The following is a 15,764-nucleotide window of genomic DNA, read 5'->3' as shown; positions in this document are numbered from 1 at the left end:
TGCAGGGATTCACCCAAAGCCACAAGATCATCAGGGCCAGAGCTGGACTTCAAACTGAGACATCATTTAGGTGCAGTAAAATGCACAAGCATGAAACGTACATCTCATGCCTTTTTTACATACGTGTCTGTACCTGGTTCTGCCCACCACTCAAGATCTAGAACATTTCCATTCTGCCCGAGGGTTCCCCTGTGGCCCTACCCAGCCAGCAACCCCAACCCAGGCGGAAGGACTCACCCAGCCTGACTCCTCTCAGAGACTAGGTGCTAATACGCAGCCACGGTTTCTTGTTTAAACCCCTTGCAGCACTCCCCCATATGACGACACCGTAATTCATGTGTCCAGTCAGCAGACTGTACTGCCTCCATTTTTAAAGAAGACCACCATGTGTGGGGCGCCTGGGTGGCTCAGTCGGTTGAGCGTCCGACTTTGGCTCAGCTCATGACCTCACAGTCGGTGAGTTCAAGCCCTGCATCGGGCTCTGTGTGCTGACAGCTGGGAGCCTGGAGCTGCTTCGGATTCCGTGTCTCCTTCTCTCTCCGCCCCTCCCCCACTTGTGCTCTGTCTCTCTCTCTCTCTCTCTCTGCCTCTCAGAAATAAATAAACGTTAAAAAAATTTTTAAAGAAATAAAAACAATAAAGAAGACTGCCATTTGACATCAAACTTGACTTCGATGAGGTCCATTTCTAACAGGAGAGTCCGTCCCTCCACACTTGTCATGTGGTGCGTGACCGAGAGCAAGGCTCCGACAGCTTCCTCACCAAAACGAGAAGGAAAGATCCGGTCAGAACCAGAAATAGACTTCAGATAATCCTGCCTCAGAAACAAGGCTCGCTGGGGCTAACCCACCTCTCCGTCAAAGGCCTGCACGGGGCGGGGGGGGGGACGCGGGGGGGGTCACACGTTCTAACCAGCGCAGCAAAGACCCCTCACCTTCATGCCAGCACCTCGGAGCCACACCCCTATTTGAGTCCCAAGCCCCTGGCACTGCCTGAAAAGCCGATTGCCACCTTTCCTAGAGCCAACCTGAAATCCACGTGGAAACTTCCCCTGGAGAACAGCGGGGGCCCCTGAACTGGGCCAGGGGCAGAGATTTAAAATTAAAAGCTGATGGACTGACAGGTTCTTTATGTACACTTTCCCCCCAGTTTTCATGTTGGTGCCACGCGCCCAGAGGCAGGCACACCTGATCAGTGGCCCTGCCAACCCCAGCCATTCAGGACATTCCTCCTTCCTCCGGGGCAACGGAGGGGTGGTCCCCCACTGCGGGCCTCAGACCTGCAGCCCATCTTCCTCCCATCACACAGGTAAACAGCCCCTGTCTGTAGTCTTTACAGACACGGTTACCAAGTTCTTCCCCTCTTCGTTCCACACCCCCCCTTTTGCAGGCATGCCCACACAGGTTTGTTTTGATAAGGACCTTTATAAATCCTGAGCTTTGCAGGCGACTTTCTTCCCTTCAGAAAGCTCCCCCAGCCACGGCTCAATTAAAATTCACATGGGAAGGGCTGGCTTTTAGAAATGCATTTAAACTCAAACAGGCCCGGGGGAGAAAACGGGTTCTCTCCCCAAACCTTCGAGGAGGAGGCAGGGAGAGTCCCAAATGCCAACTCGGAGGAAAGGCCATCTCTTGGTTCTGTTCACAGCTTAGTCTGCCCTGGAAAGCTATATCCCCTCCCCCACATGGGGCGGGGGGTGGGGGGGAGATGTTGGGGGAAGGCATGTAAAATCCAAGGCAGGGGGCTTTCCATCTGAATGCCGGTTTATAAGAAATGCAAAGGACAGAGGAACCTGTTAAAAGAGTCCGGCATGTGGAGAACCGACCCTGCTTCTTCAACAAATAGCAAGAAAACAGACTGATGGGGACTTTCCTAGAATAAAAGAGACGCCACGGTCCCCTCAACCAGATACAACGTGAAGATCTTGTTTGGACCTTGGTTCAAACGAGTTCACAGCAAAAAGATACTTGTGACACAAGCAAGAAATCTGAAACTAGATATCTGAAATTAAGCCATTATTGTGCTGTTTTAGGTCTGATAATGTCGTCTGACTGGTCCCTGAGTCCTTGTCTTTGAGAGCTACCGACTGCTCTAGTTATTAACAAAATATTAAACCATCTGCAATTTGGTTTCAAGTAGTGGGGGGCCCGCACCCCCAGCGTCGAGAATATGTCCAGGGTGGAGAGGGGTGAGAGAAGGGTAGCCTGATGCTGGTAATTACTGAAGCTGGGTGATGGGAACGTGAGAGTCAATTATCATTATCTCTGTTTCCCTTTTGTGGGAAAAGTTCATCATTCAAGTGCAGCACAAAATCTTCTTGTTTTGGGGGAACCCATAGGGGGCTCTGCTCCAGGTAGAGAAGCAGACGGCCCCAGACCCTTCCCAGGAAGAGCCCCCGGGTCACATCTTGCCTCCTTCCCTGAGCTCAGTTTGAACAATCAGCAAAAAAAAAAAAACCCCTCGCGCCAGCCTGAGGAAGCTAAGTTTGGCTGGAGCTCTGCGAAGGCTGCTGCGGCTACTTCCTGTGCTGGGGAGGAGAGCAGGAGGAAGTCCCTTCACGGGGGGAAGCCACAAGAATCCATCATACTGCACGCTCCAGGGCTGCTCCTTCCTGGCCCTGGCTCAAGGGTCCCAGGGGGCCAGGGCAGGGCACCTGGGGAAACCCTGCCTCCCCAAGAGAGGCAGCCACAGGACAAATCCAAGCCCCGGAGTCTGGACACTTGAGAAAGTTTTTGCAGACGGCCAAGTTCTAGAGCTGAGACAGGAGCCAGACGAGAGTTTTTCGAGTCAGAACGGAAGGTGCCTTAAGTAAGACACCTTGCTGTAACGCCCACTAAAGCCCCACAGCCAGGGGCTCCTCGCCAAGGACCGGACTCTTCATCCCTTCCCTTAAGGCTCAGAATTCACCCAAGGTGAAGGTCGTCCCTTCCAAGGAGCCAAGGCCCTCAGGAAGTCAGGAGAGCTGGACGCTCCCTCAAAGCCCATCACCACTGCCAGCACCAGCCCATCTGCGCACAGCCCGCCTCCTGGTAGCCGCACATCTGGTCCAGCAGGTGAGCTTTGCCACCACCATCCCCCCCCCCCCCGCCCCCGCACAGGTGAGAAAACACAAACCCTGAGAAGCAAAATCGCACCCCCACCCGTAGGTGGACCATCATGAAGAAATTATTCAACTTCTCATCCATTCATTTGGAAATTACTGATGGGGCACTTACTAACGCCAGGTACTTTTACTGGCCAAGGTCACGCAGGCAGGAGGCCACAACGTCAGAATTTCAAGTCAGGGTTTTCTGATTTCAGATCTGGCGGTCTGACTCGCTGCACCTTTGGAGCTGGAGCCCGGGAGACATGCACAATAATCCACCGGGATGCAGAAAGCAATGGAACAATAGCACAGGGCCCATTTAATTCCTGTCCTTTACCATTTTTATTTGTGCCGCACAGGTATAATCCCCTTGGGACAGCAGCAAAGTTGATAATGCTATAAACACCAAATATAAGGACTGAACGCACCCCGTGCTACCATACGTGGGACGCCTCAGAGCCAGAGTCCGTGACATTCTGGCTGAGTTGTAGTGCTGACAGCAGGGACTCGGGACCCCAACTGCTTGGGTTCCAGGCCTGCCCTGCCATTTACCGCTGCATGACTCAGTAAAGGCAACGGAACCCCCCCCCCCCCCGCAAAAGAGTCTGACTTCACTGGTCCCAAGTGCAGCCAGGATTGAGAACCACGGGCCACAATGCTGCCTTTTTCAAATATATTCAACCTCATCCCCTTACAGGATCAGAAGGCCTTGGGAACCAACCCAAATAACACTGCTCCAAGGTTTGAAGAGCCTCCCTCCCGGTCGCCTCAAGAACAGAGGGCCTTTAATTTGGAAGCGTGGATGACAGGTGTTCAATAGTGAAGAATGATTAGGGCAACTTTCTCCCCATTTCCCTCGCCTCCCTGACGAGGCCACCGCTCAGTCCTCGCCTTCATTCCCCCTTTCCAGCTGCACCTGGAGACGCTATTTGCACAAAGCAGGCTTAATAAGGCCTGTCCTTAATTCGACGCAGACGGCAATGTCTCTGAATGTCACATGTGTTCAGCGAGACTGCTTGCTTAGGGTAGAACTCTATTTTTAGTAAGCACCAAAAACACCTCATGATACCATATCCCAGCACCTCATTTGTCCCTATTTGTTTACCAGGCCCTGTCCCACATTGGCCCCGGGGCCAGGCAAGGGCAGGACCACATCTGATGGTCTCTACACCCCCACAGGGCCTGGCACAAAACCAGCATTCAGGGAGTATTTGCTGAAAGAATCAGGTTTTAATTGTCCCCTGTGAATGGGGTAAGAGCAGGTGTTCCTGAGTGGAAGGGCAGGTGACACGAGGGAAGGGACTACGGTGGGGTCTGGGACTCTACCTGAAAATGGTCTAAAGGGCACGTGGAGGGCAGAAGGGGGCGTGCAGGGGTTATGCTCACGTGCGGCATGCACACATAGGATACCTGTGCACACGCACTCCTACAGCGGGTGCAAGTAGGATGGGTGGCCTTTGTCCGCTTTTCCAAGGGCTGTGACCCAGCAAGTTTAAGGACCACCGGAACAGACTCTACAAGCAACGGCCAGGAGTCTATTTGCCTTTCTGAAGGGTCAAGGTTGGCGCCATTTGCATTCGCTTCCGAGGAAGTGAAGCAGGGACCCATCAGACCCACGGAGGCCTCCCAGAAGTGATCACTCCCAAGGAGTCAGTCCCTGATGGTCCGGAGGAGATGTGGCACCCTGGAGGGGACGGGGACTCCCAGGGGCCATCCAGCCCTCCCAGGGTTTTACACATTGGGAGAATAATTCGTTTCACTGAAGTCACAAGCACACACTAAGGAATTAAGCTTCTCATCTGTCCACTGACAACGCGTACAGGTCCCTCCCCTCCACGATGAGGTCAGTAGCGGAGGTCGGGGCTCCCACAGCGTGGTCCCCATTCCTTCTGTTACTTTTTTCAACCGAGGGAGACGGTGAAGTATAGGAAGAGTCTACTTTGCCTGCCTCTACAGCAGATTTGAAAACCTAGATAAATGAAGTGGATGATTTCTTAGAAAGATACGGTGTCCCAAAATGGACTCCAGCAGACAAAGTGCAAGCCGACCCGTTCCCCCACACACGATGGGGAAAGCAATCCTAGCCCAACCCTGTAAAAAGGCACCAGGCCTGGATGGCTTCATGGGGGAATTCTATCCCAACTCTAGAAATGCGACAGTCCCAACGACGCATCCGTTGTTCCTGAGCATGGAAAAGTAAAGAAATCCAAACCACACACCAAAAGGGACACTACAGACAAGTATTGCTTATGAACACCACTGACAGGAATCTGAGATTTTATCAGACACCAGCCCCACCACTAGAAGAAAATAATACACAGTGACCAAGCAGGCTTTAAGGCAGTAATGTTCCAATATTAGGAAGTCTCGTAAGTGAGCGCAAGAGATCTAAGAAGAATAAAACCATATTCTTCCACAGACCCTAAGACGTCTGTGACATAATTCAACTCTCATTCCTCTTCAAAACTCTCAAGAAAACAGGCATGGGTGGACACTTCCTGAACCTATTAAAATACAGACACTTCGATCCTGAAGATGACACACGAGGTATTCCTGATAGGGTCGGCACAACAGGTGCTCAAATAGTTAGCTCAAATAGTTAGCTGGAGGAGTAAACGAATAACGGCTCACATTAACTGAGCACCTCCATTAACAGAGCCAAGGGTTTAATAAAATGCTCATAACAAATCACACTCTGTATTGATTTAAACGGGTCAAGCCATTCAAGGCAAATAATCCTGTGAGGGTAGTAGTATTTCAGCTTTCGACAGATAAGCAAACCAAGGTCCGGAGAGGTTAAATGACTCGCCCAGGGTCACTCTGGTGGTAAATGTTTTCAACTCCAGTCTTGCCAAAGTGCCAGGCCCTTTACAAACGGCTCTACGTAACTCTCATCAGATAAAGGAATAGTGAACCCTCACACAGTGGTTCCGAATGCTGGCTCTGAAGCAAGACGGCCAGGTTCGGGGTTCAACCTTGCCATTTACCGGCTCTGCTCTCTTGGGAAGATTCCTCCACCGGTCTGTGCCTCGGTGCCTCCTCTGTAAAATGAGGGTGACCACAGTGCCCACCGGCTAGGGTTGGGGGGTAATTACAGGAGCTAAAAGGCATCTGCTACAATGTTACAGTTCCATAAAACAAGCATCCAAATTTCCCAAAATCCGTAAGTCCCGTCATCCAGTTCTGACAACGTCGGTCCCATTAGCGGGCTCCTTCCTCCCTGGACTCTTGCCAAGCTCATTCATGCAGAGTTAAGGGTAGCCCTCACATGCATCGCCAATACGTTGTCGCCTGGGACAAAGCCCAGTAGCAAGCTAAAGGCTAGTGGCAGCCCTCGGAGAGAGCCACCGTTCAGAAGCAGAGAGGTGACCCCATGAACATCCGGGTAAGCCAGAGCCAGACCCACATCTGGAAGAGCTCGCTTAGCCTCTCAAGGCTCACACCCGCTCTGTTCTTCGGCCATGATGCTTCTGTGCTCCCAGCAAGGAAGCATTATTTACAGATTCCAGAGCAAACTCCCCACTCCGTAAGGGGGGCGGGGTGGCGCACATAGGAAATTCTTTCCCAAGAGCCAAGTTTAGAAAGGAGTAACTTTACGACACGGAAACCTGACAAGCACTACTGTGGCCAAGTTGATCAAGGTCGATTATCAACACTGATCAATCAAGCCGATACTAGGTACCCTTGATATGATGCGATGGAAACAGTCACTTCACCTGCATGGTCCTCCTCTCTAAAACCCATAGCCCCAAGTCCTTCCAGGAGAGAAACATCAGAAAGACCCTAAGTCGGGCACAATTCTACGGTATATCTAACCGGTGCTCCTCAAAACTCAAGTTCCCAAAAAAATAAAAAAAAATAACAAAGGCCACTTGAATCTGAATAAAGTATGGACTTTAGTTCATCATGACGCATCAATATTGGATCATGAATGATAACAAATATACCCGTACTGATATAAGATGTTAATAAAACGGGGCCCCGGGTGCTCAGTATATGGGAACTCCCTGTACTGTCTTGACAACTTTTCTGTGAATCTCAAACTGTTACCAAAAAAATAAAGTTTGTTGGTTTTTTTAAATGATTCCAGGGCTTCCACTGTGGCCATTTAGACACCCATCTGGCGGCCACCAAGCACCACTTGCCAAAAAAAACTATAAAAAGCACCTCCCATCAGATTTGGCTTGGAAACTATTTCCCCGGAAATCTCCCCCGTGCAAATAAAAAAAAAAAAAAAGTTAGCTGATTGTGAATCTGGGAGGGGTGTATTAGTTCTCTGCAAAACATGACTTTAATCTTACCAAACAAAGACCACGGATGTTAAAGGGACCTTAAAGTGATCACTTGCAGATTCTTAATTGTGTCTTTTCAAAGCAAAGGATGGCCTCCAGATTGCAACTCGAGAAGACTGGTCTCTTTTGCTTGCTAATTATTTCCATCTCCAGCCAAAATTCAGAACGATTACCAGCTATCATCTTCACTTGGTATCCAAGTCAAAGCAAACGCCCCTCACCTAAGGTGGTCAGTGAAGACAGCGAAGGAAGGAAAGTGAAAAGTTCTCATTCGCCTGCCTAACACAGCATCTCTGGGAAACGCCAAGCCCCCAAAAGTCTGTGAGAAGTCCTCCTACACAACCCCTTCCTGCCCTCCGGATGCGGCCAAGCCCCTGTGCATCTGGAAGTTACCAACAGGCCTGCCCCCGGAGGCTTTGACAAGCCCTGGGCTGGGCTGTCAAAATCAGGAAGCCCAGTTGGGTGTTTTTTTTTTTTGTTGTTTTTTTCCAAGACAACCTGTTAACCAGAAAAATACAGCGAGGTTCCGCATGCGACCTCCTTTTCCTTCTGACGAATGCTCCTGGTAAGCAAAAGCGCCGGCCCGGCCTGGGGAAGTCCCCAGCCACAGAGGGCCCTTCAGCACATACACTGACAGCTAGTTTAGGCAGGAATAGGCTTCTGCCTGAATCCAATCCGCAGGCCAGCCTTTCCCCGAACCCCACATCCATTAGGGCAGCGGGGCAAGGGATCACCGTTTAACAAAGCTCAGACTGATCCCTTTAGGGGGACTCGCAAAAGCTGGCGGCCGACACCAGGGAGGAAACGGTCAGGCTTCCTAACAGTGAAGTCGCGCCAACCTCCAGCATCTGAACCTCCTGCGTCTGAAGGCGCAGACAACCTCTTCATTAGTTTCAGCACAAAGTTCCCGACAAACTCGGCTCCCAGGCGCTGTTCACAGAGGAGAATCCGTTGCCACCTCTCTGTGCCCCGGTTCCCTCCCTGCTAACTCCATTCTCTGGCTTCCCCACCGCCTCCGTCCAGAGGCAAATCACTTCCTTTCCCCTCCGACGACCCTGCAGCTGGGGGCCAGCTGAGCCCCTTGCCACCTTTTGCTCGGCTACCGGCGACCCCAGGGAGGAGACCCGAGTAACTGCAGACTGACGCCCTACTGGGCAAGAGTGAGCCTACCGCCCCCTAAGGGTGGGTGGCAGCAGTCCCAGATGCCTCGTGCCCTCCCTCTCACCTGGGGAGACGCACCCCTCCCTCCCCACCCCACCCCCCGCCCCGGGAAGTGTGACATCGGGAGCACAGACGGGTCCTGTGTCCACTCCGCAGGCCCGAGCCCCCGCCCGGGCTCAGGGGGCCAGGCCGGGGGAGCCTCCACCGACCTTCGATAGGATTCAAATAGTCATAGTCGAAGAGGATGGAGAAGTCGAACTCGTCTTGGGGGCTGCCCCCGGGCTCGTGGCCTGGGGCGTCCCCGCCGTCGGGGTCGGGCTGCGGCTCCGGGGCGTCCATGGCGCGCGCGCAAAGCGGCGGGAGGGTGGCGGGGCCGGGGGCGAGCGCGGCCTCGGCCTGCTCCTGGGCACCCTCGCCCGGGGGTGCGAAGGGGGCAGGAAGCGGGCCCGAGAGGCGGCGGCCGCGGCGGGGTCGCTGTCCTCGCGGGGACGCACGCGGGCCCGGGGATGGCGCGCTGGCGCAGCGGCTGCTGGACGCGCCCGGGGAGCTGAGCGGCGGCGGAGGCGGCTGCGGCGCGAGCTTCCTGCTCCGGGAGGCACCTGTTGCGGCCCGCGGCGGGGGAGGCGGGGACAGGGCGGCCGGGCCGGCGGGGGCGGGGCCGCCACCGGGGACTCGGGGGAGGGCGCGAGGTGGGGGGAGGGGCTGGCCGGCCGGCGCCGGGGAGGAAGGAGACCGCCCCCCCCCTCCCCCGGCTGCGGCCGCACCGCCCGGGCACCGCGCTTAGCCACCGGCCGGGCAGAGCTGGGGGCCTCCTCCTTCCCCCCTCCCCGCGGGCGAGGCTGCGCGCTCTGCGGGACCCAGGACCCAACGCCAAAGCCTCTGCCACCTGTAGTGTTGCCCAGCTGCTCCCAATCTTTTCCCTCCTTTCTCCTCTAAGCGGGGGAGGGGGGGGAACCAATCCCTTCTATGGCAGACTGAGTCTCCAGGTGCCTCTGGGTGCCCACAGCTGTGGCATGATATTGACCTACAGTCACTTGTGTACCCCTGACCGCAGGTTCCCAGGACCTGAGAAAGAACGCCAGGTACTCTGAGAGCACAAGCCTCACTCTGACATCTATACCTCGTTGGCCACCTACCGTGTGCCTGGTGCCAGGGACCCAGCGTGACCCAGACACTAACGACCTGGGACGTTCAAGGTGGGGGTAGGGGAGGGCATGAAGGCGATAAACAAAAGGACAGAGATCATCTTGAACAGTGTCCGGAGGGAATCGCCAGGGGTCTGGGGTAAGGGCTGGCTGTTGGAGAGGCCTTATTCTCTTGGTGGTCACGTAGGGCCTCTCTGGGAGGGGACATTTGGATGAACCTAACTGATCTGGGGAAAGAGTGTTCGGGCAGCAGGAACCAAAGGAATGAATCCTAAAGCAAGAAGGGGCTGGCTGTGTTGCCAAGCAAAGAGGGCAGTGCATTCAGAGAGGTGGGCAGGTAACGAGTCACCTGGACACTTGTTATAAAGACAGATCCCAGGCCTCTCTGTGGAGCTTCCGATTCTGATTCCGAAAGTCTGGAGCAGAGGCTCAGGAGTGTGTGTTTTTATTTTTATTTATTTTAATGTTTATTTATTTTTGAGAGAGACAGAGTGCAAGCAGGGGAGGGGCAGAGAGAGAGGGAGAGACACAGAATCTGAAGCAGGCTCCAGGCTCCCAACTATCATAGCAGCACAGAGCCCAACGCAGGCTCGAACTCACGAACCATGAGATCATGACCGGAGCTGAAGTCAGATGCTTAACCGACTGAGCCACCCAGGCGCCCCAGGAATGTGTATTTTTAAATAAGCACCCAATGTGAATGTCGTGAACAGGTACATTTGGGGAACGCTACATAGGAATCCAGTACCACCCCCACCCCCATAAAACAGTTCCAGGGATCTCGGACCAAGTTAGCTGATGTCAGAAAATCGACTCATGGGAGCAGAAAGGGAGAGTAGAACAGTGGTCTTCGACCCGTACAGCATGTTAGAATTACCCGGAACACTTGTTAAATGTGCCTAGGCTTCACTCCGGGCCCACGGAACCAGAACATCCAAAGTTTTTTGTTTGTTTGTCCGTTTGTTTTTCCCCAATGACCTCAGACGGATCTAAAGTGCAGGCAGTGTTGAAAATCTCTGCATCAGAAGATTAGATGGGGGAGGTTCAAAGATTCCCAGAGAGCCACAACTTGACCTCACATGGGGAATGACTCAAATCCTTCCCCCTGTGCCAGAAAGAACTGAGAATGTGCATCCTTCACATTCTCACCGCTCTGCTCCATGAAGGCATTTGTGCAAAGCTAGCGATTGTCATTCATTCCACAACCATTCACTGAGCACCTGCCAGGTACCTGAGCTGCTACAGATCTCAGGGATGCAGCCATCAACAGGACGGCATCTCTACCCTCATCATGCGTGTATCCTGGAAGCAAAGAGACACAGCAACGAACAGGGGGTTCCAAATGGCACTGAGACCAGTGGTTCTTAACCCAAGCTGTGCATTAGAATCACCTGGAGAGCTGTTTAAACATGCAATGGCTGGGCCCCACCGGAGACCAGTTATAATCAGAATGCTAGAACACAGGGCCTGGGCATCAGGGTTTTGTAAAAGCTCCCCCCAGATGCTTCCAGCGTGTGGTCAGGGATGAGTAGCACTGGTTTAGACTCTCATTTCAGGGACCCACGCTGGGCTCAGGACTTGCCAACTCCCAGGGTTCCAGAAACCAGAGTTTCTGGTTGTCAGAGCAGAAAATGATCCTGTTCATTGGTTCCTAACCGTAAGGACAGCTACACTGGATGTATCCCAACACACATCTTAGGGCATCTGATAAATGTAGATGGAGGAGGGGAGAGTGATGACCCAGACTGGGACACTTAGAGCCAAGTATCTAGAAGGAGGTGGGTGCTCTGGGGTCCTTAGGACAGGACCCTGAAGTGTGGTCAGGGATAAACAAAGGAACCAGCCTACCCTTAAATAGAAAAAAAATAAGGGCTGCTGTCACCCTCACGTGTCCTTTCTCATTCCCCATCCTCTAATCAGGTAGACATCTGTTGATTTTTCCTACTTGGAATCGTTCCCTGCTTCTGATAACAGCATCCCAGGGTGTTCCTTTGGGAAACTACTCGTGACACAATTTTGGCAAAACTTGTCCCATCCTCCTCTGGCAAAAAAAAGTGGATGAATGACCCAGGTGTGACCAGAGAATTTTATCTCCTCTAGCCTATGAGACTTACTGAGGCAGGGGGCATGACTGCCTCATTCATACACGGCTTTATGTCCAGTGGATGTGTGGATGGATAGATGGACGAATGGAAGAGTGGGTGTTTGGATGGATGGATGCATGGATGGGTGGATGCATGGATGGGTGGATGGATGCATGGATGGGTGGATGGGTGGATGGATGAGTGGATGGATGCATGCATGCATGCATGCATGGGTGCATGGATGGGTGGGTGGATGCATGGATGGGTGGGTGGATGCACTGATGGATGGATAGATGCATGGATGGATGCATGGATGGGTGGATGGATCCATGGATGGGTGGATGGATGCATGGATGGGTGGATGGATGCATGGATGGGTGGATGGATCCATGAATGGGTGGATGGATCCATGAATGGGTGGATGGATGCATGGATGGATGGATGCATGCATGCATGGGTGGGTGGGTGGATGCATGGATGGATGCATGGATCCATGGATGGGTGGATGGATCAATGGATGGATCCATGGATAGGTGGATGGATGCATGGATGGGTGGATGGGTTGGGTGAATGGATGGATGGATGCATGGATGGGTGGATGGATGCATGGATGGGTGGATGGACGCACGGATGGGTGGATGGGTGGATGGATGCATGGATGGGTGTATGTGTGGATGGATGGATGCATGGATAGAAGAATGCATGGATGGGTGGATGGATGCGTGGATGGGTGGATGGGCGGATGGATGCATGGATAGGTGGATGGATGCACGGATGGGTGGATGGGTTGGGTGCATGGATTGATGGATGCATGGATGGACGGATGGATGCATGGATAGATGCATGGATAGATGCATGGATGGGTGGATGGATGCGTGGACGGGTGGATGGATGCATGGATGGGTGGATGGGTGAATGGATGCATGGATGGGTGGGTGGATGGGTCGGTGGATGGATGCATGGATGGATGCATGCATGCATGCATGGATGGGTGGATGGATGCATGGATGGGTGGGTGGATGGATGCATGGATGGGTGGATGGATTAATCAATGGGTGTATTGATCAATCGATGGAAGAGTAGATATTTGGATGACAGTAGATGGATCAATCAATCAATGGCTCAATAGCAAAGTGGACGTTTGGCTGGAGGGAAGGAGGGATGGATGGACAAAGAGAGTTTAACTCTCCCGTGTGAATAAGTTCCTTAGGTTTTTTAAGGCTCCTCCACCCTGAGGGTTCCTCTGGCCACCCAGTTGTTAGTGCAAGAGCCTCAATCGTTCCCCGAACAACATCCTCTCGAGATACCCAGCAAGATGAGATAATGAAGGGAAGAGCACGCGACAACTGACGTGCTACAAAGCCTTCGGCCTTAGGGAGGGCGGCTCAGGACACTCTGAACAAGGCCGTAGCGGCCTCAGTTGTTCCTCTGAACAGAGGATATATTTTAAAAGCTTCTAAGGTTTGGAATCTGCACCCACACGATCCGAATTCTTTCAAGGGAAGAGGTTCAGACCAGGCCCCGCCCCCAGTCTCTGCTGGCACAGTGGGAGGTGACAGGTGTTCTTCCTCTAAGGGCCACCTTGAAGGGCGGGGGTTGGGGTTGAGGGGGAAGACACAGTTTCAACTCCAAAATAAATAATTGGTGCTCTTAGGAGCAGGGACGGGGAGCAGAACGCGTGACCTTTATGCATTCAGGGGCCATCCCAGGGGGCAGGGGTGGGGCGGAGGCCTTGACATTGCAACTCTGTCAACCTCCTCTCTGACCTGCCGCTGACCTCCTTGCAGAACCCTAGCCTCTTAGTTTTCCTCCAGCCCTTCCAACACAAGTGCCAGGGGAAGCCAGTGAGGCCCCTGAGAGCTCGAAACTTCTGGTCACACACTGTACTGCTCTGGCCCTGGGCCAGGAATTCGGCTCAATTCAACGAGCGTTGACCCTAATGTGTAACTGCACACTGAGGTAAGTGCCACGAAGAAAAGAAGGTGCTACAGGGCTTATATCAAGGAAACCTGATGTAGATGGGGAGTTCAGGGAAGGCTTCCCTAGGAGGTGATGTTTCCAAAGAGACCAGAAAGTCACCAGGGGACAGTGAGGGGAAGAACTACCAGCCAGCCGGCACAGTATGTGCAAAGGCCCCGAGGCAGGAGGAAGTATGAAGTGTTGGCGGGACGGAAAGGAAGACTGGAGTGGCAGGTGCTCAGGAACCTGAAGAAGGTGTAAGGTAAGGCTGGGAGGTAAGTGGGGGCCCTGGGACAACGTGGAGAATTCTGGACACGAGAGCAGCGGGGAGCAACCAAGCAGGGTCAGGCGGTGTGCGACAAGATCACGGTCACGTTTGTGAACAATTGCTTGGGTTCCGTGTGAAGAAACTGCAGGGTAAAGGGTTGCAGCGGAAGACCAATCAGGAAGTGCCTGTAACCACGCAGGCAAGGGGTACCAGGAGCGTGGGCTGCAGCCACAGCAGCGAAGATGGAAACGGAGGCAGCACACAACGGACACACGTGTGTACCCTCGTCCTGGGTCCATCCTTCCCCCTTCTAGGCTTCCTCTTAAAATGCAGCACAAATTTGATTCCACCTGAATACAAGTATGCGAGGGGCACTGGGCCCTGAGTCCTGAGGCCCATTCAGGTTGGCCCTGGAGGGACCCACTCACTGCTCACCGCTCCCTCCTTTGTCCCTCCTCGTCTAAAGCCCCTGTTTATCCGCAGCCCGGGCCTCTCCCCTTAAATCCGGGGTCGTAGGCCCAGCTGCCAACCCAGCACTCCCTGTGGGCGTCCAACAGGCATCTCCAGCCAAACGTGTCCAAACCTCTCCACTCCTGCTATTCCCAGATCAAATATCACCCCCTCCCCGATTCACCCGGTTCTCTGACCCAAATCCAAGTGGTAGTCCTGGACCCGTCTTGTTTTCTCACACCCACAGGCAAACCCGCAGCAGAGCTGGGCATCTCTAGCCTCAAAATGGAATCTAGGCCCGACCGTTTCTGGCCAACCTAAGACCTCTTCCTCCTTCCCCAGTAACCCACTTCCCGGCACGACTGCAGGAGTAGCCTCCTCCCCGGTCTTGCCATTTCCACTTTTGCCTTTACACAGAGCAGCCCGGGCGATCCTTTCAAAATACAGATCCGATCAATCCTCCTGTGGCTTCCCATTACGTTTAAGATCAAATACAAACACCTTGACCTACAAGGCCCTGGAGAAGCTGCCCCAAGCCCCAGCTCTCTTGGGATATCATCTCTCGCCACTCTCCCCTTCTCTTACTCACTTCTGCCACCCTGATTGTCCACCTGTTCCTTGACCGTGCCAATCGTGGCCTCACCTCAGGGCCTTTGCACCAACTACTGCTGTCGATATTTGTCAGGCCACTCCTTCACCTTGTCCATCCCTCAGCTCAAACGTCCCTCAGAGAGACCTTCCATGACCATCCCAATAAAAATAGCCCCCCCTAGCATTCTCTGGCCCTGCACCCGTGTTCCTCCAAGCCTTCGTCTCTACAGTATATGGTACTCATCTGTATATTTCCTCACCTGTTTACTGCCTGTTCTTGTCACTGGAATGTAAGCCCCACAGGGGCAAGGATGTGGGTCTGCTTTGTTCACTGGTTTATCCGGGGTTGTCAGATTTAGCAGATTAAAAATACACAACACCCAGTTAAATCTAAATTTTAGACACACAACAAAATTTTTTTTTTTAGTGTAAGTATGTTCCATATATTATATGGGACATTATTTTAAGTTTATTTCTTTATTTTGAGAGAGACAACACGAGTCGGGGAGGGGCAGAGAGAGAGGGAGAGAGAGAGAATCCCAGGCAGGCTCCATGCTGCTGCGGGGCTCAATCCTGTGAACCGTGAGATCATGAACCTGAGCCGAAACCAAGAGTCAGACGCTTAACCAACTGAGCCACCCAGGCGCCCCTACCTGGGACCTATTTAAACTAAATATGATTCATTGTTTGAAACTCAGAGTTACCTGGGCATCCAGTACTCCGGCTGTA

General features: G+C 53.1%; 1 protein-coding gene across 6 annotated transcripts in view; it reads right to left on the bottom strand.

The window, feature by feature from the left end:
* Positions 1 to 15,764, bottom strand: part of NFATC2 (nuclear factor of activated T cells 2) — a 158,573-nt gene that overhangs the window by 131,139 nt on the left and 11,670 nt on the right. For 4 of the 6 annotated variants that reach the window (XM_042980142.1, XM_042980145.1, XM_042980144.1 and 1 more), the window contains exon 1: positions 8,748 to 9,057. The exons of 1 other annotated variant lie outside the window; for it this stretch is intronic. In XM_042980142.1, coding sequence (XP_042836076.1) covers positions 8,748 to 8,877 — 130 coding nt within the window. In that variant the 5' untranslated portion in view covers positions 8,878 to 9,057. Of the gene's footprint in view, positions 1 to 8,747; positions 9,058 to 15,764 lie in introns of those variants that run through there. One more of the 6 variants, XM_042980148.1, reaches the window with a different exon arrangement.

The sequence above is a fragment of the Panthera tigris genome, chromosome A3 (genome assembly GCF_018350195.1).
Source record: "Panthera tigris isolate Pti1 chromosome A3, P.tigris_Pti1_mat1.1, whole genome shotgun sequence".
In the NCBI taxonomy this organism is placed as follows: Eukaryota; Metazoa; Chordata; class Mammalia; order Carnivora; family Felidae; genus Panthera; species Panthera tigris.
This window is presented reverse-complemented; position numbering and strand designations above follow the sequence as displayed.